This window comes from Salvelinus namaycush, chromosome 41 (assembly GCF_016432855.1).
Source record: "Salvelinus namaycush isolate Seneca chromosome 41, SaNama_1.0, whole genome shotgun sequence".
In the NCBI taxonomy this organism is placed as follows: domain Eukaryota; kingdom Metazoa; phylum Chordata; class Actinopteri; order Salmoniformes; family Salmonidae; genus Salvelinus; species Salvelinus namaycush.
Genome location: NC_052347.1, coordinates 17,464,714 through 17,490,257, shown reverse-complemented (window position 1 = coordinate 17,490,257; position 25,544 = coordinate 17,464,714). Strand labels below are relative to the sequence as shown.

At 49.5% G+C, this 25,544-nt stretch overlaps 1 protein-coding gene across 1 annotated transcript in view; it reads left to right on the top strand.

The window, feature by feature from the left end:
- Nucleotides 1-23,336, top strand: part of LOC120034448 (liprin-alpha-3-like) — a 48,196-nt gene extending 24,860 nt beyond the window's left edge. Inside the window, exons 24-30 of the mRNA XM_038981013.1 lie at nucleotides 2,488-2,514; nucleotides 2,688-2,863; nucleotides 3,357-3,454; nucleotides 3,744-3,919; nucleotides 21,783-21,851; nucleotides 22,045-22,207; nucleotides 23,284-23,336. Coding sequence (XP_038836941.1) covers nucleotides 2,488-2,514; nucleotides 2,688-2,863; nucleotides 3,357-3,454; nucleotides 3,744-3,919; nucleotides 21,783-21,851; nucleotides 22,045-22,207; nucleotides 23,284-23,336 — 762 coding nt within the window. The remainder of the gene's footprint in view (nucleotides 1-2,487; nucleotides 2,515-2,687; nucleotides 2,864-3,356; nucleotides 3,455-3,743; nucleotides 3,920-21,782; nucleotides 21,852-22,044; nucleotides 22,208-23,283) is intronic.
- Nucleotides 23,337-25,544: the final 2,208 nt, after the last annotated feature.

Here is a 25,544-nt window from a genome sequence, read left to right as displayed (position 1 = left end):
TCCATGATGAAGACCTGCACCAGAGCGCTCAGAACCTCAGACTGGGGTGAAGGTTCACCTTTCAACAGGATAACAACCCTAAGCACACAGCCAAGACAATGCAGGAGTGGCTTCGAGACAAGTCTCTGAATGTCTTTGAGTGGCCCAGCCAGAGAAGAATGTGAGAAACTCCCCAAATACAGGTGTGCCAAGCTTGTAGCGTCATAACCATGAAGACTTGAGGCTGTAATCACTGCCAAAGGTGTCTGAATACTTACAGTGGGGCAAAAAAGTATTTAGTCAGCCACCAATTGTGCAAGTTCTCCCACTTAAAAAGATGAGAGAAGCCTGTAATTTTCATCATAGGTACACTTCAACTATGACAGACAAAATGAGAAAAAAAAATCCAGAAAATCATATTGTAGGATTTTTAATGAATTTATTTGCAAATTATGGTGGAAAATAAGTATTTGGTCAATAACAAAAGTTTATCTCAATACTTTGTTATATACCCTTTGTTGGCAATGACAGAGGTCAAATGTTTTCTGTAAGTCTTCACAAGGTTTTCACACACTGTTGCTGGTATTTTGGCACATTCCTCCATGCAGATCTCCTCTAGAGCAGTGATGTTTTGGGGCTGTTGCTGGGCAACCCGGACTTTCAACTCCCTCCAAAGATTTTCTATGGGGTTGAGATCTGGAGACTGGCTAGGCCACTCCAGGACCTTGAAATGCTTCTTACGAAGCCACTCCTTCGTTGCCCGGGCGGTGTGTTTGGGATCATTGTCATACTGAAAGACCCAGCCACGTTTCATCTTCAATGCCCTTGCTGATGGAAGGAGGTTTTCACTCAAAATCTCACGATACATGGCCCCATTCATTCTTTCCTTTACACGGATCAGTCGTCCTGGTCCATTTGCAGAAAAAGAGCCCCAAAGCATGATGTTTCCACCCCAATGCTTCACAGTAGGTATGGTGTTCTTTGGATGCAACTCAGCATTCTTTGCCCTCCAAACACGACGAGTTGAGTTTTTACCAAAAAGTTCTATTTTGGTTTCATCTGACCATATGACATTCTCCCAATCTTCTTCTGGATCATCCAAATGCTCTCTAGCAAACTTCAGACGGGCCTGGACATATACTGGCTTAAGCAGTGTGACACGTCTGGCACTGCAGGATTTGAGTCCCTGGCGGCGTAGTGTGTTACTGATGGTAGGCTTTGTTACTTTGGTCCCAGCTCTCTGCAGGTCATTCACTAGGTCCCCCCGTGTGGTTCTGGGATTTCTGCTCACCGTTCTTGTGATCATTTTGACCCCACGGGGTGAGATCTTGCGTGGAGCCCCAGATCGAGGGAGATTATCAGTGGTCTTGTATGTCTTCCATTTCCTAATAATTGCTCCCACAGTTGATTTCTTCAAACCAAGCTGCTTACCTATTGCAGATTCAGTCTTCCCAGCCTGGTGCAGGTCTACAATTTTGTTTCTGGTGTCCTTTGACAGCTCTTTGGTCTTGGCCATAGTGGAGTTTGGAGTGTGACTGTTTGAGGTTGTGGACAGGTGTCTTTTATACTGATAACAAGTTCAAACAGGTGCCATTAATACAGGTAACGAGTGGAGGACAGAGGAGCCTCTTAAAGAAGAAGTTACAGGTCTGTGAGAGCCAGAAATCTTGCTTGTTTGTAGGTGACCAAATACTTATGTTCCACCATAATTTGCAAATAAATTCATTAAAAATCCTACAATGTGATTTTCTGGATTTTTTTTCCTCATTTTGTCTGTCATAGTTGAAGTGTACCTATGATGAAAATTACAGGCCTCTCTCATCTTTTTAAGTGGGAGAACTTGCACAATTGGTGGCTGACTAAATACTTTTTTGCCCCACTGTATGTAAATGTGATATTTCAGTTTTTTATTTGTAATACATTTGCAAACATTTCTAAAAACCTGTTTTGATTTGTCATTATGGGGTACTGTGTGTAGATTGATGAGGGGAAAAAACTACTTAATACATTTTAGAATAACTCTGTAACGTAACAAAATGTGGAAAAGGTCAAGGGGTCTGACTACTTTCCGAATGCACTGTACATATATATTGCTCTACAGTTATAACTTATACTGCTCAGTTAGGAGTCAAACTCTTTCTCTCTCTCCCTCTGACCCTCCCTCTCTCATTCTCTCTCTCTCTCTCTTTCTCTCTCTCTCTCTCTGAGTTTTGTGGGACTACTAGGCCTTGGTGTTGAGCATCTTCTTCTCTCCCTCTAGTTTCTGTTTCTGTGTAAACTGCTTCACACTAATGACCCGTCCACTAAACTGCTTCACACTAATGACCCGTTCACTAACACACTGTTCCTCCCTTTGTCTTCTCCTTCCTGTTTACTCTCTTCTCCCCTCCTCCCTCTGCTTTTCCTCCATCCATCTGTCTTGCCTGCTCCCCCTATCCTGCTCTGGCTCTGTTCTCTCGCTCTTTCTGCCCATGTCTCTCTCTCTCCTGTCTATCTGCTGCATCTAAGGAGCTGAAAGAGATTAGCTGGGATCAGGTAAGGAATGGAAGCACTGTATTAAATGGCATCAACATATAACACACTAATTACACTATTGTATGTGACCATTGAAAAACAAATGATTAATACAGAAAAGTACTATAAGTAATAATCGAACTACCACTGAAACAAATGAGACACTAGTGAAGGAGTCCTCTTCTGCATCTCAGATCCTGGCCTATGGGGATATGAACCATGAGTGGGTGGGTAATGACTGGCTGCCCAGCCTGGGTCTGCCCCAGTACCGCTCCTACTTCATGGAGTCCCTGGTGGACGCCCGCATGCTGGACCACCTGACCAAGAAGGAGCTGAGGGGACAGCTCAAAATGGTGGACAGCTTCCATAGGTACGTATGGCCTGCTCTCGTCTGTCTGTCTCTCGCTCTCACTCTCTCTCTTTCTGTTGCTGTTATTAACCTCGGCACCTGGGTGGGTAGGCGTTTTCTGCCTCGAGGGGGTGGTGAAAAGCAAATAGACAAATTCCAGTTCCTGCAAATGTACAATGAATTCTTCTTCTGCAACTGTTTCCCACTCCCACTTCACTCACTGCCTTTCCTTTTCTGTCCGTCATTCTTTCTCTCCCTTCCTCTGTTGACACACTAGCTCTCTCTCTGGTGTGTGAGTGTGTGTGTTCGTGGCATGGGAAACGTGCAGGTGTTAAAGGATATGTTGAAAGATTTCCTGCTGTTGAGACACTCTCACTCTGCAGGTGTGTCTCCAGGCCTTCTCAGGGTCAAAGACACCGGAGTGCTCAAATACTTTCTCTGAGTACAGGTGAGAGTCAGTCGCCATGCCCTCTATTAACCGCCTGACCTTTTGACCTCTCTTGACCTTTCTCAGGGTTAGTTTGCATTATGGCATAATGTGCCTGAAGCGCTTGAACTACGACCGCAAAGAGCTAGAGAGGAGGAGAGAAGACAGCCAGCACCAGAACAAAGGTGTGTTCCTCCTCTCTGACATTAAATCCTTTGTTCCAATTTAGTACTTCTCATCCATCCATCCATCCAACCTTCCATCCATCCATCCAACCCTCCATTCAGTAACAATCAAAGCCTCGGTTGATGGTTAGTAGAATCAGGTGTTTCACTGCTTGGCTTGAGCAAACGTCTGCACCCACATTGGCCCTGTCAGTGTAAGATCCAGTCACCCTGTGTTTTTTTTTGAGTGAGAATCAGGTGTTCTGATATTTTCTGACAGATGTCTTCGTTCCGCTACCCCTCTGTGTAGATGTGATGGTGTGGTCCAACGAGCGTGTGATGTGCTGGGTGCAGAACATCGGGCTGAAGGAGTACGCTGACAACCTGACAGAGAGCGGGGTCCATGGGGCCCTCCTGGCTCTGGACGACACCTTCGACTACAACGACTTGGCCCTGCTGCTGCAGATACCCAATCAGAACACACAGGTACACCCATCTAACCAATCAGAATACACAGGCATGCGCAAGCCTCACCCTACCCACTAATCAGAAGTGATTAAATGCCTTCCCCTGCTCAGATGTTGCATGCAACAACCGATGGTTCTGTGCCACGTCATCGACTGTGTTGTCGGGACCAGATTGCTATAACATATGATGTGGTTAGCAGATACTTCAAAATAAAATAAAAGTTTATTGGTCACGTACACAGATTTGCAGATGTTATCGCAGGTGCAGCGAAATGCTTTTCACACTTAACATACCTACCCAGGCATTGTAATATATGTCATGCGTCAGCAACGCCTGGACAGAGAAACGTGTCCATAAACTGTATTCTGTATCTCAGCAATCGTCCCCAGGCTAACTGCTGGCTGGTGGATGACAGTTGTATCTCAGCAACATCGTCCCCAGGCTAACTGCTGGCTGGTGGATGACAGTTGTATCTCAGTAACAGTGTCCCCAGGCTAACTGCTGGCTGGTGGATGACAGTTGTATCTCAGCAACATCGTCCCCAGGCTAACTGCTGGCTGGTGGATGACAGTTGTATCTCAGTAACAGTGTCCCCAGGCTAACTGCTGGCTGGTAGATGACAGTTGTATCTCAGTAACAGTGTCCCCAGGCTAACTGCTGGCTGGTGGATGACAGTTGTATCTCAGTAACAGTGTCCCCAGGCTAACTGCTGGCTGGTAGATGACAGTTGTATCTCAGCAACATCGTCCCCAGGCTAACTGCTGGCTGGTGGATGACAGTTGTATCTCAGCAACATCGTCCCCAGGCTAACTGCTGGCTGGTGGATGACAGTTGTATCTCAGTAACAGTGTCCCCAGGCTAACTGCTGGCTGGTGGATGACAGTTGTATCTCAGTAACAGTGTCCCCAGGCTAACTGCTGGCTGGTGGATGACAGTTGTATCTCAGCAACATCGTCCCCAGGCTAACTGCTGGCTGGTGGATGACAGTTGTATCTCAGTAACAGTGTCCCCAGGCTAACTGCTGGCTGGTGGATGACAGTTGTATCTCAGCAACATCGTCCCCAGGCTAACTGCTGGCTGGTGGATGACAGTTGTATCTCAGTAACAGTGTCCCCAGGCTAACTGCTGGCTGGTAGATGACAGTTGTATCTCAGCAACATCGTCCCCAGGCTAACTGCTGGCTGGTGGATGACAGTTGTATCTCAGCAACATCGTCCCCAGGCTAACTGCTGGCTGGTGGATGACAGTTGTATCTCAGTAACAGTGTCCCCAGGCTAACTGCTGGCTGGTGGATGACAGTTGTATCTCAGTAACAGTGTCCCCAGGCTAACTGCTGGCTGGTGGATGACAGTTGTATCTCAGCAACATCGTCCCCAGGCTAACTGCTGGCTGGTGGATGACAGTTGTATCTCAGTAACAGTGTCCCCAGGCTAACTGCTGGCTGGTGGATGACAGTTGTATCTCAGCAACATCGTCCCCAGGCTAACTGCTGGCTGGTGGATGACAGTTGTATCTCAGTAACAGCGTCCCCAGGCTAACTGCTGGCTGGTAGATGACAGTTGTATCTCAGTAACATCGTCCCCAGGCTAACTGCTGGTTGGTGGATGACAGTTGTATCTCAGTAACAGTGTCCCCAGGCTAACTGCTGGCTGGTGGATGACAGTTGTATCTCAGTAACAGTGTCCCCAGGCTAACTGCTGGCTGGTGGATGACAGTTGTATCTCAGTAACATCGTCCCCAGGCTAACTGCTGGCTGGTGGATGACAGTTGTATCTCAGTAACAGTGTCCCCAGGCTAACTGCTGGCTGGTAGATGACAGTTGTATCTCAGTAACATCGTCCCCAGGCTAACTGCTGGCTGGTAGATGACAGTTGTATCTCAGTAACATCGTCCCCAGGCTAACTGCTGGCTGGTGGATGACAGTTGTATCTCAGTAACAGTGTCCCCAGGCTAACTGCTGGCTGGTGGATGACAGTTGTATCTCAGTAACATCGTCCCCAGGCTAACTGCTGGCTGGTGGATGACAGTTGTATCTCAGTAACAGTGTCCCCAGGCTAACTGCTGGCTGGTAGATGCCAGTTGTATCTCAGTAACAGTGTCCCCAGGCTAACTGCTGGCTGGTGGATGACAGTTGTATCTCAGTAACAGTGTCCCCAGGCTAACTGCTGGCTGGTGGGTGACAGTTGTATCTCAGTAACAGTGTCCCCAGGCTAACTGCTGGCTGGTGGATGACAGTTGTATCTCAGTAACAGTGTCCCCAGGCTAACTGCTGGCTGGTGGATGACAGTTGTATCTCAGTAACAGTGTCCCCAGGCTAACTGCTGGCTGGTAGATGACAGTTGTATCTCAGTAACAGTGTCCCCAGGCTAACTGCTGGCTGGTGGATGACAGTTGTATCTCAGCAACATCGTCCCCAGGCTAACTGCTGGCTGGTGGATGACAGTTGTATCTCAGTAACAGTGTCCCCAGGCTAACTGCTGGCTGGTGGATGACAGTTGTATCTCAGTAACAGTGTCCCCAGGCTAACTGCTGGCTGGTGGATGACAGTTGTATCTCAGTAACATCGTCCCCAGGCTAACTGCTGGCTGGTGGATGACAGTTGTATCTCAGCAACATCGTCCCCAGGCTAACTGCTGGATGACAGTTGTATCTCAGTAACAGTGTCCCCAGGCTAACTGCTGGCTGGTGGATGACAGTTGTATCTCAGTAACAGTGTCCCCAGGCTAACTGCTGGCTGGTGGATGACAGTTGTATCTCAGTAACAGTGTCCCCAGGCTAACTGCTGGCTGGTGGATGACAGTTGTATCTCAGTAACAGTGTCCCCAGGCTAACTGCTGGCTGGTGGATGACAGTTGTATCTCAGTAACATCGTCCCCAGGCTAACTGCTGGCTGGTGGATGACAGTTGTATCTCAGCAACATCGTCCCCAGGCTAACTGCTGGCTGGTGGATGACAGTTGTATCTCAGCAACATCGTCCCCAGGCTAACTGCTGGCTGGTGGATGACAGTTGTATCTCAGTAACATCGTCCCCAGGCTAACTGCTGGCTGGTGGATGACAGTTGTATCTCAGTAACATCGTCCCCAGGCTAACTGCTGGCTGGTGGATGACAGTTGTATCTCAGTAACAGTGTCCCCAGGCTAACTGCTGGCTGGTGGATGACAGTTGTATCTCAGCAACATCGTCCCCAGGCTAACTGCTGGCTGGTGGATGACAGTTGTATCTCAGTAACAGTGTCCCCAGGCTAACTGCTGGCTGGTAGATGACAATTGTATCTCAGTAACAGTGTCCCCAGGCTAACTGCTGGCTGGTGGATGACAGTTGTATCTCAGTAACAGTGTCCCCAGGCTAACTGCTGGCTGGTAGATGACAGTTGTATCTCAGCAACATCGTCCCCAGGCTAACTGCTGGCTGGTGGATGACAGTTGTATCTCAGCAACATCGTCCCCAGGCTAACTGCTGGCTGGTGGATGACAGTTGTATCTCAGTAACAGTGTCCCCAGGCTAACTGCTGGCTGGTGGATGACAGTTGTATCTCAGTAACAGTGTCCCCAGGCTAACTGCTGGCTGGTGGATGACAGTTGTATCTCAGCAACATCGTCCCCAGGCTAACTGCTGGCTGGTGGATGACAGTTGTATCTCAGTAACAGTGTCCCCAGGCTAACTGCTGGCTGGTGGATGACAGTTGTATCTCAGCAACATCGTCCCCAGGCTAACTGCTGGCTGGTGGATGACAGTTGTATCTCAGTAACAGTGTCCCCAGGCTAACTGCTGGCTGGTAGATGACAGTTGTATCTCAGCAACATCGTCCCCAGGCTAACTGCTGGCTGGTGGATGACAGTTGTATCTCAGCAACATCGTCCCCAGGCTAACTGCTGGCTGGTGGATGACAGTTGTATCTCAGTAACAGTGTCCCCAGGCTAACTGCTGGCTGGTGGATGACAGTTGTATCTCAGTAACAGTGTCCCCAGGCTAACTGCTGGCTGGTGGATGACAGTTGTATCTCAGCAACATCGTCCCCAGGCTAACTGCTGGCTGGTGGATGACAGTTGTATCTCAGTAACAGTGTCCCCAGGCTAACTGCTGGCTGGTGGATGACAGTTGTATCTCAGCAACATCGTCCCCAGGCTAACTGCTGGCTGGTGGATGACAGTTGTATCTCAGTAACAGCGTCCCCAGGCTAACTGCTGGCTGGTAGATGACAGTTGTATCTCAGTAACATCGTCCCCAGGCTAACTGCTGGTTGGTGGATGACAGTTGTATCTCAGTAACAGTGTCCCCAGGCTAACTGCTGGCTGGTGGATGACAGTTGTATCTCAGTAACAGTGTCCCCAGGCTAACTGCTGGCTGGTGGATGACAGTTGTATCTCAGTAACATCGTCCCCAGGCTAACTGCTGGCTGGTGGATGACAGTTGTATCTCAGTAACAGTGTCCCCAGGCTAACTGCTGGCTGGTAGATGACAGTTGTATCTCAGTAACATCGTCCCCAGGCTAACTGCTGGCTGGTAGATGACAGTTGTATCTCAGTAACATCGTCCCCAGGCTAACTGCTGGCTGGTGGATGACAGTTGTATCTCAGTAACAGTGTCCCCAGGCTAACTGCTGGCTGGTGGATGACAGTTGTATCTCAGTAACATCGTCCCCAGGCTAACTGCTGGCTGGTGGATGACAGTTGTATCTCAGTAACAGTGTCCCCAGGCTAACTGCTGGCTGGTAGATGCCAGTTGTATCTCAGTAACAGTGTCCCCAGGCTAACTGCTGGCTGGTGGATGACAGTTGTATCTCAGTAACAGTGTCCCCAGGCTAACTGCTGGCTGGTGGGTGACAGTTGTATCTCAGTAACAGTGTCCCCAGGCTAACTGCTGGCTGGTGGATGACAGTTGTATCTCAGTAACAGTGTCCCCAGGCTAACTGCTGGCTGGTGGATGACAGTTGTATCTCAGTAACAGTGTCCCCAGGCTAACTGCTGGCTGGTAGATGACAGTTGTATCTCAGTAACAGTGTCCCCAGGCTAACTGCTGGCTGGTGGATGACAGTTGTATCTCAGCAACATCGTCCCCAGGCTAACTGCTGGCTGGTGGATGACAGTTGTATCTCAGTAACAGTGTCCCCAGGCTAACTGCTGGCTGGTGGATGACAGTTGTATCTCAGTAACAGTGTCCCCAGGCTAACTGCTGGCTGGTGGATGACAGTTGTATCTCAGTAACATCGTCCCCAGGCTAACTGCTGGCTGGTGGATGACAGTTGTATCTCAGCAACATCGTCCCCAGGCTAACTGCTGGATGACAGTTGTATCTCAGTAACAGTGTCCCCAGGCTAACTGCTGGCTGGTGGATGACAGTTGTATCTCAGTAACAGTGTCCCCAGGCTAACTGCTGGCTGGTGGGTGACAGTTGTATCTCAGTAACAGTGTCCCCAGGCTAACTGCTGGCTGGTGGATGACAGTTGTATCTCAGTAACAGTGTCCCCAGGCTAACTGCTGGCTGGTGGATGACAGTTGTATCTCAGTAACAGTGTCCCCAGGCTAACTGCTGGCTGGTAGATGACAGTTGTATCTCAGTAACAGTGTCCCCAGGCTAACTGCTGGCTGGTGGATGACAGTTGTATCTCAGCAACATCGTCCCCAGGCTAACTGCTGGCTGGTGGATGACAGTTGTATCTCAGTAACAGTGTCCCCAGGCTAACTGCTGGCTGGTGGATGACAGTTGTATCTCAGTAACAGTGTCCCCAGGCTAACTGCTGGCTGGTGGATGACAGTTGTATCTCAGTAACATCGTCCCCAGGCTAACTGCTGGCTGGTGGATGACAGTTGTATCTCAGCAACATCGTCCCCAGGCTAACTGCTGGATGACAGTTGTATCTCAGTAACAGTGTCCCCAGGCTAACTGCTGGCTGGTGGATGACAGTTGTATCTCAGTAACAGTGTCCCCAGGCTAACTGCTGGCTGGTGGATGACAGTTGTATCTCAGTAACAGTGTCCCCAGGCTAACTGCTGGCTGGTGGATGACAGTTGTATCTCAGTAACAGTGTCCCCAGGCTAACTGCTGGCTGGTGGATGACAGTTGTATCTCAGTAACATCGTCCCCAGGCTAACTGCTGGCTGGTGGATGACAGTTGTATCTCAGCAACATCGTCCCCAGGCTAACTGCTGGCTGGTGGATGACAGTTGTATCTCAGCAACATCGTCCCCAGGCTAACTGCTGGCTGGTGGATGACAGTTGTATCTCAGTAACATCGTCCCCAGGCTAACTGCTGGCTGGTGGATGACAGTTGTATCTCAGTAACATCGTCCCCAGGCTAACTGCTGGCTGGTGGATGACAGTTGTATCTCAGTAACAGTGTCCCCAGGCTAACTGCTGGCTGGTGGATGACAGTTGTATCTCAGCAACATCGTCCCCAGGCTAACTGCTGGCTGGTGGATGACAGTTGTATCTCAGTAACAGTGTCCCCAGGCTAACTGCTGGCTGGTAGATGACAATTGTATCTCAGTAACAGTGTCCCCAGGCTAACTGCTGGCTGGTGGATGACAGTTGTATCTCAGTAACAGTGTCCCCAGGCTAACTGCTGGCTGGTAGATGACAGTTGTATCTCAGCAACATCGTCCCCAGGCTAACTGCTGGCTGGTGGATGACAGTTGTATCTCAGCAACATCGTCCCCAGGCTAACTGCTGGCTGGTGGATGACAGTTGTATCTCAGTAACAGTGTCCCCAGGCTAACTGCTGGCTGGTGGATGACAGTTGTATCTCAGTAACAGTGTCCCCAGGCTAACTGCTGGCTGGTGGATGACAGTTGTATCTCAGCAACATCGTCCCCAGGCTAACTGCTGGCTGGTGGATGACAGTTGTATCTCAGTAACAGTGTCCCCAGGCTAACTGCTGGCTGGTGGATGACAGTTGTATCTCAGCAACATCGTCCCCAGGCTAACTGCTGGCTGGTGGATGACAGTTGTATCTCAGTAACAGTGTCCCCAGGCTAACTGCTGGCTGGTAGATGACAGTTGTATCTCAGCAACATCGTCCCCAGGCTAACTGCTGGCTGGTGGATGACAGTTGTATCTCAGCAACATCGTCCCCAGGCTAACTGCTGGCTGGTGGATGACAGTTGTATCTCAGTAACAGTGTCCCCAGGCTAACTGCTGGCTGGTGGATGACAGTTGTATCTCAGTAACAGTGTCCCCAGGCTAACTGCTGGCTGGTGGATGACAGTTGTATCTCAGCAACATCGTCCCCAGGCTAACTGCTGGCTGGTGGATGACAGTTGTATCTCAGTAACAGTGTCCCCAGGCTAACTGCTGGCTGGTGGATGACAGTTGTATCTCAGCAACATCGTCCCCAGGCTAACTGCTGGCTGGTGGATGACAGTTGTATCTCAGTAACAGCGTCCCCAGGCTAACTGCTGGCTGGTAGATGACAGTTGTATCTCAGTAACATCGTCCCCAGGCTAACTGCTGGTTGGTGGATGACAGTTGTATCTCAGTAACAGTGTCCCCAGGCTAACTGCTGGCTGGTGGATGACAGTTGTATCTCAGTAACAGTGTCCCCAGGCTAACTGCTGGCTGGTGGATGACAGTTGTATCTCAGTAACATCGTCCCCAGGCTAACTGCTGGCTGGTGGATGACAGTTGTATCTCAGTAACAGTGTCCCCAGGCTAACTGCTGGCTGGTAGATGACAGTTGTATCTCAGTAACATCGTCCCCAGGCTAACTGCTGGCTGGTAGATGACAGTTGTATCTCAGTAACATCGTCCCCAGGCTAACTGCTGGCTGGTGGATGACAGTTGTATCTCAGTAACAGTGTCCCCAGGCTAACTGCTGGCTGGTGGATGACAGTTGTATCTCAGTAACATCGTCCCCAGGCTAACTGCTGGCTGGTGGATGACAGTTGTATCTCAGTAACAGTGTCCCCAGGCTAACTGCTGGCTGGTAGATGCCAGTTGTATCTCAGTAACAGTGTCCCCAGGCTAACTGCTGGCTGGTGGATGACAGTTGTATCTCAGTAACAGTGTCCCCAGGCTAACTGCTGGCTGGTGGGTGACAGTTGTATCTCAGTAACAGTGTCCCCAGGCTAACTGCTGGCTGGTGGATGACAGTTGTATCTCAGTAACAGTGTCCCCAGGCTAACTGCTGGCTGGTGGATGACAGTTGTATCTCAGTAACAGTGTCCCCAGGCTAACTGCTGGCTGGTAGATGACAGTTGTATCTCAGTAACAGTGTCCCCAGGCTAACTGCTGGCTGGTGGATGACAGTTGTATCTCAGCAACATCGTCCCCAGGCTAACTGCTGGCTGGTGGATGACAGTTGTATCTCAGTAACAGTGTCCCCAGGCTAACTGCTGGCTGGTGGATGACAGTTGTATCTCAGTAACAGTGTCCCCAGGCTAACTGCTGGCTGGTGGATGACAGTTGTATCTCAGTAACATCGTCCCCAGGCTAACTGCTGGCTGGTGGATGACAGTTGTATCTCAGCAACATCGTCCCCAGGCTAACTGCTGGATGACAGTTGTATCTCAGTAACAGTGTCCCCAGGCTAACTGCTGGCTGGTGGATGACAGTTGTATCTCAGTAACAGTGTCCCCAGGCTAACTGCTGGCTGGTGGATGACAGTTGTATCTCAGTAACAGTGTCCCCAGGCTAACTGCTGGCTGGTGGATGACAGTTGTATCTCAGTAACAGTGTCCCCAGGCTAACTGCTGGCTGGTGGATGACAGTTGTATCTCAGTAACATCGTCCCCAGGCTAACTGCTGGCTGGTGGATGACAGTTGTATCTCAGCAACATCGTCCCCAGGCTAACTGCTGGCTGGTGGATGACAGTTGTATCTCAGCAACATCGTCCCCAGGCTAACTGCTGGCTGGTGGATGACAGTTGTATCTCAGTAACATCGTCCCCAGGCTAACTGCTGGCTGGTGGATGACAGTTGTATCTCAGTAACATCGTCCCCAGGCTAACTGCTGGCTGGTGGATGACAGTTGTATCTCAGTAACAGTGTCCCCAGGCTAACTGCTGGCTGGTGGATGACAGTTGTATCTCAGCAACATCGTCCCCAGGCTAACTGCTGGCTGGTGGATGACAGTTGTATCTCAGTAACAGTGTCCCCAGGCTAACTGCTGGCTGGTAGATGACAGTTGTATCTCAGTAACAGTGTCCCCAGGCTAACTGCTGGCTGGTGGATGACAGTTGTATCTCAGTAACAGTGTCCCCAGGCTAACTGCTGGCTGGTAGATGACAGTTGTATCTCAGCAACATCGTCCCCAGGCTAACTGCTGGCTGGTGGATGACAGTTGTATCTCAGCAACATCGTCCCCAGGCTAACTGCTGGCTGGTGGATGACAGTTGTATCTCAGTAACAGTGTCCCCAGGCTAACTGCTGGCTGGTGGATGACAGTTGTATCTCAGTAACAGTGTCCCCAGGCTAACTGCTGGCTGGTGGATGACAGTTGTATCTCAGCAACATCGTCCCCAGGCTAACTGCTGGCTGGTGGATGACAGTTGTATCTCAGTAACAGTGTCCCCAGGCTAACTGCTGGCTGGTGGATGACAGTTGTATCTCAGCAACATCGTCCCCAGGCTAACTGCTGGCTGGTGGATGACAGTTGTATCTCAGTAACAGTGTCCCCAGGCTAACTGCTGGCTGGTGGATGACAGTTGTATCTCAGCAACATCGTCCCCAGGCTAACTGCTGGCTGGTGGATGACAGTTGTATCTCAGTAACAGTGTCCCCAGGCTAACTGCTGGCTGGTGGATGACAGTTGTATCTCAGTAACAGTGTCCCCAGGCTAACTGCTGGCTGGTGGGTGACAGTTGTATCTCAGTAACAGTGTCCCCAGGCTAACTGCTGGCTGGTGGATGACAGTTGTATCTCAGTAACAGTGTCCCCAGGCTAACTGCTGGCTGGTGGATGACAGTTGTATCTCAGTAACAGTGTCCCCAGGCTAACTGCTGGCTGGTAGATGACAGTTGTATCTCAGTAACAGTGTCCCCAGGCTAACTGCTGGCTGGTGGATGACAGTTGTATCTCAGCAACATCGTCCCCAGGCTAACTGCTGGCTGGTGGATGACAGTTGTATCTCAGTAACAGTGTCCCCAGGCTAACTGCTGGCTGGTGGATGACAGTTGTATCTCAGTAACAGTGTCCCCAGGCTAACTGCTGGCTGGTGGATGACAGTTGTATCTCAGTAACATCGTCCCCAGGCTAACTGCTGGCTGGTGGATGACAGTTGTATCTCAGCAACATCGTCCCCAGGCTAACTGCTGGATGACAGTTGTATCTCAGTAACAGTGTCCCCAGGCTAACTGCTGGCTGGTGGATGACAGTTGTATCTCAGTAACAGTGTCCCCAGGCTAACTGCTGGCTGGTGGATGACAGTTGTATCTCAGTAACAGTGTCCCCAGGCTAACTGCTGGCTGGTGGATGACAGTTGTATCTCAGTAACAGTGTCCCCAGGCTAACTGCTGGCTGGTGGATGACAGTTGTATCTCAGTAACATCGTCCCCAGGCTAACTGCTGGCTGGTGGATGACAGTTGTATCTCAGCAACATCGTCCCCAGGCTAACTGCTGGCTGGTGGATGACAGTTGTATCTCAGCAACATCGTCCCCAGGCTAACTGCTGGCTGGTGGATGACAGTTGTATCTCAGTAACATCGTCCCCAGGCTAACTGCTGGCTGGTGGATGACAGTTGTATCTCAGTAACATCGTCCCCAGGCTAACTGCTGGCTGGTGGATGACAGTTGTATCTCAGTAACAGTGTCCCCAGGCTAACTGCTGGCTGGTGGATGACAGTTGTATCTCAGCAACATCGTCCCCAGGCTAACTGCTGGCTGGTGGATGACAGTTGTATCTCAGTAACAGTGTCCCCAGGCTAACTGCTGGCTGGTAGATGACAGTTGTATCTCAGTAACAGTGTCCCCAGGCTAACTGCTGGCTGGTGGATGACAGTTGTATCTCAGTAACAGTGTCCCCAGGCTAACTGCTGGCTGGTAGATGACAGTTGTATCTCAGCAACATCGTCCCCAGGCTAACTGCTGGCTGGTGGATGACAGTTGTATCTCAGCAACATCGTCCCCAGGCTAACTGCTGGCTGGTGGATGACAGTTGTATCTCAGTAACAGTGTCCCCAGGCTAACTGCTGGCTGGTGGATGACAGTTGTATCTCAGTAACAGTGTCCCCAGGCTAACTGCTGGCTGGTGGATGACAGTTGTATCTCAGCAACATCGTCCCCAGGCTAACTGCTGGCTGGTGGATGACAGTTGTATCTCAGTAACAGTGTCCCCAGGCTAACTGCTGGCTGGTGGATGACAGTTGTATCTCAGCAACATCGTCCCCAGGCTAACTGCTGGCTGGTGGATGACAGTTGTATCTCAGTAACAGTGTCCCCAGGCTAACTGCTGGCTGGTAGATGACAGTTGTATCTCAGCAACATCGTCCCCAGGCTAACTGCTGGCTGGTGGATGACAGTTGTATCTCAGCAACATCGTCCCCAGGCTAACTGCTGGCTGGTGGATGACAGTTGTATCTCAGTAACAGTGTCCCCAGGCTAACTGCTGGCTGGTGGATGACAGTTGTATCTCAGTAACAGTGTCCCCAGGCTAACTGCTGGCTGGTGGATGACAGTTGTATCTCAGCAACATCGTCCCCAGGCTAACTGCTGGCTGGTGGATGACAGTTGTATCTCAGTAACAGTGTCCCCAGGCTAACTGCTGGCTGGTGGATGACAGTTGTATCTCAGCAACATCGTCCCCAGGCTAACTGCTGGCTGGTGGATGACAGTTGTATCTCAGTAACAGCGTCCCCAGGCTAACTGCTGGCTGGTAGATGACAGTTGTATCTCAGTAACATCGTCCCCAGGCTAACTGCTGGTTGGTGGATGACAGTTGTATCTCAGTAACAGTGTCCCCAGGCTAACTGCTGGCTGGTGGATGACAGTTGTATCTCAGTAACAGTGTCCCCAGGCTAACTGCTGGCTGGTGGATGACAGTTGTATCTCAGTAACATCGTCCCCAGGCTAACTGCTGGCTGGTAGATGACAGTTGTATCTCAGTAACATCGTCCCCAGGCTAACTGCTGGCTGGTAGATGACAGTTGTATCTCAGTAACATCGTCCCCAGGCTAACTGCTGGCTGGTGGATGACAGTTGTATCTCAGTAACAGTGTCCCCAGGCTAACTGCTGGCTGGTGGATGACAGTTGTATCTCAGTAACATCGTCCCCAGGCTAACTGCTGGCTGGTGGATGACAGTTGTATCTCAGTAACAGTGTCCCCAGGCTAACTGCTGGCTGGTGGATGACAGTTGTATCTCAGTAACAGTGTCCCCAGGCTAACTGCTGGCTGGTAGATGACAGTTGTATCTCAGTAACAGTGTCCCCAGGCTAACTGCTGGCTGGTAGATGACAGTTGTATCTCAGTAACAGTGTCCCCAGGCTAACTGCTGGCTGGTGGATGACAGTTGTATCTCAGTAACAGTGTCCCCAGGCTAACTGCTGGCTGGTGGGTGACAGTTGTATCTCAGTAACAGTGTCCCCAGGCTAACTGCTGGCTGGTGGATGACAGTTGTATCTCAGTAACAGTGTCCCCAGGCTAACTGCTGGCTGGTGGATGACAGTTGTATCTCAGTAACAGTGTCCCCAGGCTAACTGCTGGCTGGTAGATGACAGTTGTATCTCAGTAACAGTGTCCCCAGGCTAACTGCTGGCTGGTGGATGACAGTTGTATCTCAGCAACATCGTCCCCAGGCTAACTGCTGGCTGGTGGATGACAGTTGTATCTCAGTAACAGTGTCCCCAGGCTAACTGCTGGCTGGTGGATGACAGTTGTATCTCAGTAACAGTGTCCCCAGGCTAACTGCTGGCTGGTGGATGACAGTTGTATCTCAGTAACATCGTCCCCAGGCTAACTGCTGGCTGGTGGATGACAGTTGTATCTCAGCAACATCGTCCCCAGGCTAACTGCTGGATGACAGTTGTATCTCAGTAACAGTGTCCCCAGGCTAACTGCTGGCTGGTGGATGACAGTTGTATCTCAGTAACAGTGTCCCCAGGCTAACTGCTGGCTGGTGGATGACAGTTGTATCTCAGTAACAGTGTCCCCAGGCTAACTGCTGGCTGGTGGATGACAGTTGTATCTCAGTAACAGTGTCCCCAGGCTAACTGCTGGCTGGTGGATGACAGTTGTATCTCAGTAACATCGTCCCCAGGCTAACTGCTGGCTGGTGGATGACAGTTGTATCTCAGCAACATCGTCCCCAGGCTAACTGCTGGCTGGTGGATGACAGTTGTATCTCAGCAACATCGTCCCCAGGCTAACTGCTGGCTGGTGGATGACAGTTGTATCTCAGTAACATCGTCCCCAGGCTAACTGCTGGCTGGTGGATGACAGTTGTATCTCAGTAACATCGTCCCCAGGCTAACTGCTGGCTGGTGGATGACAGTTGTATCTCAGTAACAGTGTCCCCAGGCTAACTGCTGGCTGGTGGATGACAGTTGTATCTCAGCAACATCGTCCCCAGGCTAACTGCTGGCTGGTGGATGACAGTTGTATCTCAGTAACAGTGTCCCCAGGCTAACTGCTGGCTGGTAGATGACAGTTGTATCTCAGTAACAGTGTCCCCAGGCTAACTGCTGGCTGGTGGATGACAGTTGTATCTCAGTAACAGTGTCCCCAGGCTAACTGCTGGCTGGTGGATGACAGTTGTATCTCAGTAACAGTGTCCCCAGGCTAACTGCTGGCTGGTGGATGACAGTTGTATCTCAGTAACATCGTCCCCAGGCTAACTGCTGGCTGGTGGATGACAGTTGTATCTCAGCAACATCGTCCCCAGGCTAACTGCTGGATGACAGTTGTATCTCAGTAACAGTGTCCCCAGGCTAACTGCTGGCTGGTGGATGACAGTTGTATCTCAGTAACAGTGTCCCCAGGCTAACTGCTGGCTGGTGGATGACAGTTGTATCTCAGTAACAGTGTCCCCAGGCTAACTGCTGGCTGGTGGATGACAGTTGTATCTCAGTAACAGTGTCCCCAGGCTAACTGCTGGCTGGTGGATGACAGTTGTATCTCAGTAACATCGTCCCCAGGCTAACTGCTGGCTGGTGGATGACAGTTGTATCTCAGCAACATCGTCCCCAGGCTAACTGCTGGCTGGTGGATGACAGTTGTATCTCAGCAACATCGTCCCCAGGCTAACTGCTGGCTGGTGGATGACAGTTGTATCTCAGTAACATCGTCCCCAGGCTAACTGCTGGCTGGTGGATGACAGTTGTATCTCAGTAACATCGTCCCCAGGCTAACTGCTGGCTGGTGGATGACAGTTGTATCTCAGTAACAGTGTCCCCAGGCTAACTGCTGGCTGGTGGATGACAGTTGTATCTCAGCAACATCGTCCCCAGGCTAACTGCTGGCTGGTGGATGACAGTTGTATCTCAGTAACAGTGTCCCCAGGCTAACTGCTGGCTGGTAGATGACAGTTGTATCTCAGTAACAGTGTCCCCAGGCTAACTGCTGGCTGGTGGATGACAGTTGTATCTCAGTAACAGTGTCCCCAGGCTAACTGCTGGCTGGTAGATGACAGTTGTATCTCAGCAACATCGTCCCCAGGCTAACTGCTGGCTGGTGGATGACAGTTGTATCTCAGCAACATCGTCCCCAGGCTAACTGCTGGCTGGTGGATGACAGTTGTATCTCAGTAACAGTGTCCCCAGGCTAACTGCTGGCTGGTGGATGACAGTTGTATCTCAGTAACAGTGTCCCCAGGCTAACTGCTGGCTGGTGGATGACAGTTGTATCTCAGCAACATCGTCCCCAGGCTAACTGCTGGCTGGTGGATGACAGTTGTATCTCAGTAACAGTGTCCCCAGGCTAACTGCTGGTTGGTGGATGACAGTTGTATCTCAGCAACATCGTCCCCAGGCTAACTGCTGGCTGGTGGATGACAGTTGTATCTCAGTAACAGTGTCCCCAGGCTAACTGCTGGCTGGTAGATGACAGTTGTATCTCAGCAACATCGTCCCCAGGCTAACTGCTGGCTGGTGGATGACAGTTGTATCTCAGCAACATCGTCCCCAGGCTAACTGCTGGCTGGTGGATGACAGTTGTATCTCAGTAACAGTGTCCCCAGGCTAACTGCTGGCTGGTGGATGACAGTTGTATCTCAGTAACAGTGTCCCCAGGCTAACTGCTGGCTGGTGGATGACAGTTGTATCTCAGCAACATCGTCCCCAGGCTAACTGCTGGCTGGTGGATGACAGTTGTATCTCAGTAACAGTGTCCCCAGGCTAACTGCTGGCTGGTGGATGACAGTTGTATCTCAGCAACATCGTCCCCAGGCTAACTGCTGGCTGGTGGATGACAGTTGTATCTCAGTAACAGCGTCCCCAGGCTAACTGCTGGCTGGTAGATGACAGTTGTATCTCAGTAACATCGTCCCCAGGCTAACTGCTGGTTGGTGGATGACAGTTGTATCTCAGTAACAGTGTCCCCAGGCTAACTGCTGGCTGGTGGATGACAGTTGTATCTCAGTAACAGTGTCCCCAGGCTAACTGCTGGCTGGTGGATGACAGTTGTATCTCAGTAACATCGTCCCCAGGCTAACTGCTGGCTGGTGGATGACAGTTGTATCTCAGTAACAGTGTCCCCAGGCTAACTGCTGGCTGGTAGATGACAGTTGTATCTCAGTAACATCGTCCCCAGGCTAACTGCTGGCTGGTAGATGACAGTTGTATCTCAGTAACATCGTCCCCAGGCTAACTGCTGGCTGGTGGATGACAGTTGTATCTCAGTAACAGTGTCCCCAGGCTAACTGCTGGCTGGTGGATGACAGTTGTATCTCAGTAACATCGTCCCCAGGCTAACTGCTGGCTGGTGGATGACAGTTGTATCTCAGTAACAGTGTCCCCAGGCTAACTGCTGGCTGGTGGATGACAGTTGTATCTCAGTAACAGTGTCCCCAGGCTAACTGCTGGCTGGTAGATGACAGTTGTATCTCAGTAACAGTGTCCCCAGGCTAACTGCTGGCTGGTAGATGCCAGTTGTATCTCAGTAACAGTGTCCCCAGGCTAACTGCTGGCTGGTGGATGACAGTTGTATCTCAGTAACAGTGTCCCCAGGCTAACTGCTGGCTGGTGGGTGACAGTTGTATCTCAGTAACAGTGTCCCCAGGCTAACTGCTGGCTGGTGGATGACAGTTGTATCTCAGTAACAGTGTCCCCAGGCTAACTGCTGGCTGGTGGATGACAGTTGTATCTCAGTAACAGTGTCCCCAGGCTAACTGCTGGCTGGTAGATGACAGTTGTATCTCAGTAACAGTGTCCCCAGGCTAACTGCTGGCTGGTGGATGACAGTTGTATCTCAGCAACATCGTCCCCAGGCTAACTGCTGGCTGGTGGATGACAGTTGTATCTCAGTAACAGTGTCCCCAGGCTAACTGCTGGCTGGTGGATGACAGTTGTATCTCAGTAACAGTGTCCCCAGGCTAACTGCTGGCTGGTGGATGACAGTTGTATCTCAGTAACATCGTCCCCAGGCTAACTGCTGGCTGGTGGATGACAGTTGTATCTCAGCAACATCGTCCCCAGGCTAACTGCTGGATGACAGTTGTATCTCAGTAACAGTGTCCCCAGGCTAACTGCTGGCTGGTGGATGACAGTTGTATCTCAGTAACAGTGTCCCCAGGCTAACTGCTGGCTGGTGGATGACAGTTGTATCTCAGTAACAGTGTCCCCAGGCTAACTGCTGGCTGGTGGATGACAGTTGTATCTCAGTAACAGTGTCCCCAGGCTAACTGCTGGCTGGTGGATGACAGTTGTATCTCAGTAACATCGTCCCCAGGCTAACTGCTGGCTGGTGGATGACAGTTGTATCTCAGCAACATCGTCCCCAGGCTAACTGCTGGCTGGTGGATGACAGTTGTATCTCAGCAACATCGTCCCCAGGCTAACTGCTGGCTGGTGGATGACAGTTGTATCTCAGTAACATCGTCCCCAGGCTAACTGCTGGCTGGTGGATGACAGTTGTATCTCAGTAACATCGTCCCCAGGCTAACTGCTGGCTGGTGGATGACAGTTGTATCTCAGCAACATCGTCCCCAGGCTAACTGCTGGCTGGTGGATGACAGTTGTATCTCAGTGACATCGTCCCCAGGCTAACTGCTGGCTGGTGGATGACAGTTGTATCTCAGTAACAGCGTCCCCAGGCTAACTGCTGGCTGGTGGATGACAGTTGTATCTCAGTAACAGTGTCCCCAGGCTAACTGCTGGCTGGTAGATGACAGTTGTATCTCAGTAACATCGTCCCCAGGCTAACTGCTGGCTGGTGGATGACAGTTGTATCTCAGTAACAGTGTCCCCAGGCTAACTGCTGGCTGGTGGATGACATTTGTATCTCAGTAACAGTGTCCCCAGGCTAACTGCTGGCTGGTGGATGACAGTTGTATCTCAGTAACATCGTCCCCAGGCTAACTGCTGGCTGGTGGATGACAGTTGTATCTCAGTAACATCGTCCCCAGGCTAACTGCTGGCTGGTGGATGACAGTTGTATCTCAGTAACAGCGTCCCCAGGCTAACTGCTGGCTGGTAGATGACAATTGTATCTCAGTAACATCGTCCCCAGGCTAACTGCTGGCTGGTGGATGACAGTTGTATCTCAGTAACAGTGTCCCTAGGTTAACTGCTGGCTTGTGGATGACAGTTGTATCTCAGTAACATCGTCCCCAGGCTAACTGCTGGCTGGTGGATGACAGTTGTATCTCAGTAACAGTGTCCCCAGGCTAACTGCTGGCTGGTGGATGACAGTTGTATCTCAGGCATGCAGGTGAAACTGATAGTAGTGTATATCAAATGAAATGACTAGCCTGATTCTAATCTGTACTCCCCCCTCTCACATCTCTCCTCTAGGCCAGACAACTCCTAGAGAAGGAATACAACTCCCTCATCTCTATGGGAACAGAGAGAAGACCAGATGAGGTATTAAAGAACACAGTACGCTTAGTTCAGAAACTATGTGAAGACCGCATTTTCCACCTCATACAAGTCATTTTTTCTAACTTGACAGTTTGACAATGTTGACAGACATAACCTTTTTTTCTTTATTTCTCTCTCTCCCCTCCCCCCTCTTCTCTCCTCATTTCCCCCCTTCTCTCTACCCCCCCTCCATTAGGATGGGACTAAGACGTTCACCCGCTCCCCTTCCTGGAGGAAGATGTTCAGGGAGAAGGACCTTAGGGGGGTGACCTCGGACTCATCGGAGAACCTGCCTGCTAACTTCCGTGCCTCCGCCATCTCCACGCCCTCCGTGACCCTGAGAAAGGTTCAGAGTGACGGTGAGAAGGATGACCTCTCCCCCTAACCTCTGACCCCTCCCTTTGGCCACGCTCTCAGATTCCTATTTGTTCCGCTTCTTACACCTCCAGGGCTATTCTTCTATTATCACTCAGAAGGTCACGCTTTGGACAATTTATGACCCCTTAAAACCCTGGATAACACATATTTACTATGGGCTAGTCATACTAATTTATTAATCGAGAAAAACAACTAAATTTGTCTTGAAGCGGTTTGCATGTTACGTAAGAGAAGAAATGTAAGACCAGTGTCACATGCGGGTATGTTCCGATGTACCCCATTCATAGAAACTTACTAACTTTTGCGCCGATTGATGATAGTATTTTCTGTCTGGGGAAGTTTTGTTAAAAGCCCTGACGCTTGCTCTAAACGTTAACACGCATCGCTTGCGATACAGTTTTGGAAACATAAGGAAATTGTCTTTCATATCAGCGAGAAATAATGTTCTAAAAACAAAAGGTTAAATTACTACACACATTTATAGGGTTCCCACACGGCCATATTTCCAATGTTACAGCGCTTGACAGAGAAGACTGAGTAGACTACCTGTGCTAATTAGCATTCGGCGTCTCAGAACAACTGTGTGTAAAAGGAAGACGGACGCCACAAACGTGTTGTCACTGAAAGATACTGTCGGCTCAACTGTTTTAAAACCAGTTAAAATAGTCTACAGTAAGTGTATATTTTGCATTTGTGAAATAATTTTGATGTGACATGAAAGTAGAGGCGTTGTGTTTCTAAAATCTTATCACAATTGAGAGTCGAATCACGTTTAGATTAAGTATTTTGCCTATAAACAGAACATGTAAGGTCCTAGGACTATAAGGAGTAACATTAGGCACCTTTAGTCCATTATTGGGCTAGTTCCAACACTGATGGCATTAACTTGGATATTCATATGCAAAACCTCCAGTGCCTCGCTCCTACAGGACACAGCAGGTTCAGAGGGCAAGACTACCACAATTTCCTCCTCCCACAACTTTATAATAGTACATCATGGAAAAGTTCAATGCAATTTAGTCGTTATTTTGATAATTTCTCTCTCCTTCTCTCTTAGTGAACTCTGGGCCTCGCGGTGAGGCAGCCTCAGTCAGGACATACTCTTGCTGAAAGACACGGAGGTGAGAAGCCCTCAACCAACACATTAAACGCATGTAGTAGCTAGTTAGAGTTCTCTCATGGTTTGATTTGCAACAAAACCTTCAGGCATGCCAGATAGCTTGCATGTGTGCATATTGAAGTGGTTTGACTTGTTTTCAAGCTACATTGTTTGTTGTGGTGCTGTGTTCTGAGCTTTGGTTATATCATTGTTTGTTTGTGAGGTCTTTAGCGGTGGGCTTGGTTCGTTGGTTGGTGGGGATTTGGTTTGAGTGAAGTCAGGAGGACAGTGGTGTGTGTGAGTAATCCTGTTTCTCCTCAGGGCCATGGTGACTGGATCACGACTGGACTGCCCTCCTCTCATTCATTCACAGGAGGGGAAAGCAGCAGAAAAGCAATGAATATATACATTTATTAAATATAAATCTATTGGTCTGACCATTCTGCAATAACAGAGATAAAGAAGAAATGACGAAGATGGAGAAACAACAAAGGGAAAATTAAATATTGAGAGGATATATACTGTACGTACATGGATAGAAGGGTAGGATGAGGCAGGACGACTGTTTTATCTCTCTCTTTGTTCTGTCTCAATATGTGACTGTGCGATGTGGAGTTGTGCGCTGAGGAGGAGGAGACTGATATCCAATGTCACCCATTGAACTCTCTATCTGTTAGCTTCTATGGTGCTGTCAGGGGTTCTCCTAAGTTGGTTAGAGTGCTGCAGTAAAACCATGTCCCCATTCAGGCCGCCATCTTGGCTCCAGCCACATCAGAGGGGCAGCAAGCCGCTCCTCTACTCATGGTTTATCCATTGGCACCTTGAAAGCTGAGAGGCTCTAGGCTCTAGTGTAATCTCTTTTGAATGGAATCTATTGTGGAGATCAAAGCCCGGGCCACAGCAGCAAGGATACGATGGGATGGTGGGCCACAGCAGCAAGGATACGATGGGATGGGGGGCCACAGCAGCATGGATACGATGGGATGGGGGGCCACAGCAGCGGGGATACGATGGGATGGGGGGCCACAGCAGCGAGGATACGATGGGATGGGGGGGCCACAGCAGCGGGGATACGATGGGATGGGGGGCCACACAGGCATTGTGTTAAATGGCTGTGATGTCATTTAGTCATTTGTAGGTATCTACTAAAGCCAGTTAAATTAGAGTGGGGGGACATGTTGTTGAGGCCAGGTTACATACTGCAGGTCTAGTGCAAAGCCCAGGGTAATGGCTTTCTAGATGTGGTGGACTTTACGGCTCTCATCATCAGCTCAAGTTCATTGGGTGCCCCTGAAAGACGAGGGGAAAGATGGAGGTGTGACGAAGGCGAGATAAAACAGTCAAAGTGACCAGAAGAAAAGAGGATGGAGACGATTCATTTACTGCACGCAAGCCATAACAGAAACCAAGAGAGGAAGGATGATAAGCAGATCCAGGAAGAGAGAAGAAGAGACCGTTGGAAGTCAAGAAAAACCTTTAGCTTCTGTGTTACGATGCATGTCAAACAACCAAGATGACAACGAAGTCAACTTTGGGGGGTGAAGATGATACACATATATCTGTAGAAATCATCTAACCTATGAGGATGAAAGCCTGGGGAACAATTTGTAAAATGTGTGTATTTTTATTTGTATGTTTTTATGATAACTATATTTATTTTCGTTATGTATGTATGTATTGAATAATTGTATGTACATGTTCATTTAATACTTAATTCTTACTAATTTCATTTGACCTAATTTGAAGAGTAAATATGAAACATTAAAAATGGTCATTAAAATATGCTACTGTATGTGTACATTTTGAAAACAAATTGTGTTATGATTGAAAAAAATAAATGAATGAAGAAGATGATAATACAAATTGAAAATAACACCTGCAAAATAAACAGTGATGATAAAAAGACAAAATAAAGTGGACTCGTGGTACTACACATCCCAATGTGTGTGTTCTCACTTTGTGTACCTGGGGTTGGCACGTGTGTAGACAACAGGAGAGTGTGTAAGGGGAGGAGAGGCAGTGGTTTGTGTATTTGTGAGAAGCATGTTCAGCATGTATATACTGTATGTGTATATGACAAAAAGAGACACAACACACACCGACAGATCACACCATTGACACTTGCCGGAAGACCATTATGCATAAAAATCATGATAAAATAAGTTATAATAGTTTATCTTTTACTTATGGAATAAGAAACAGGCCTTTACAATATACAT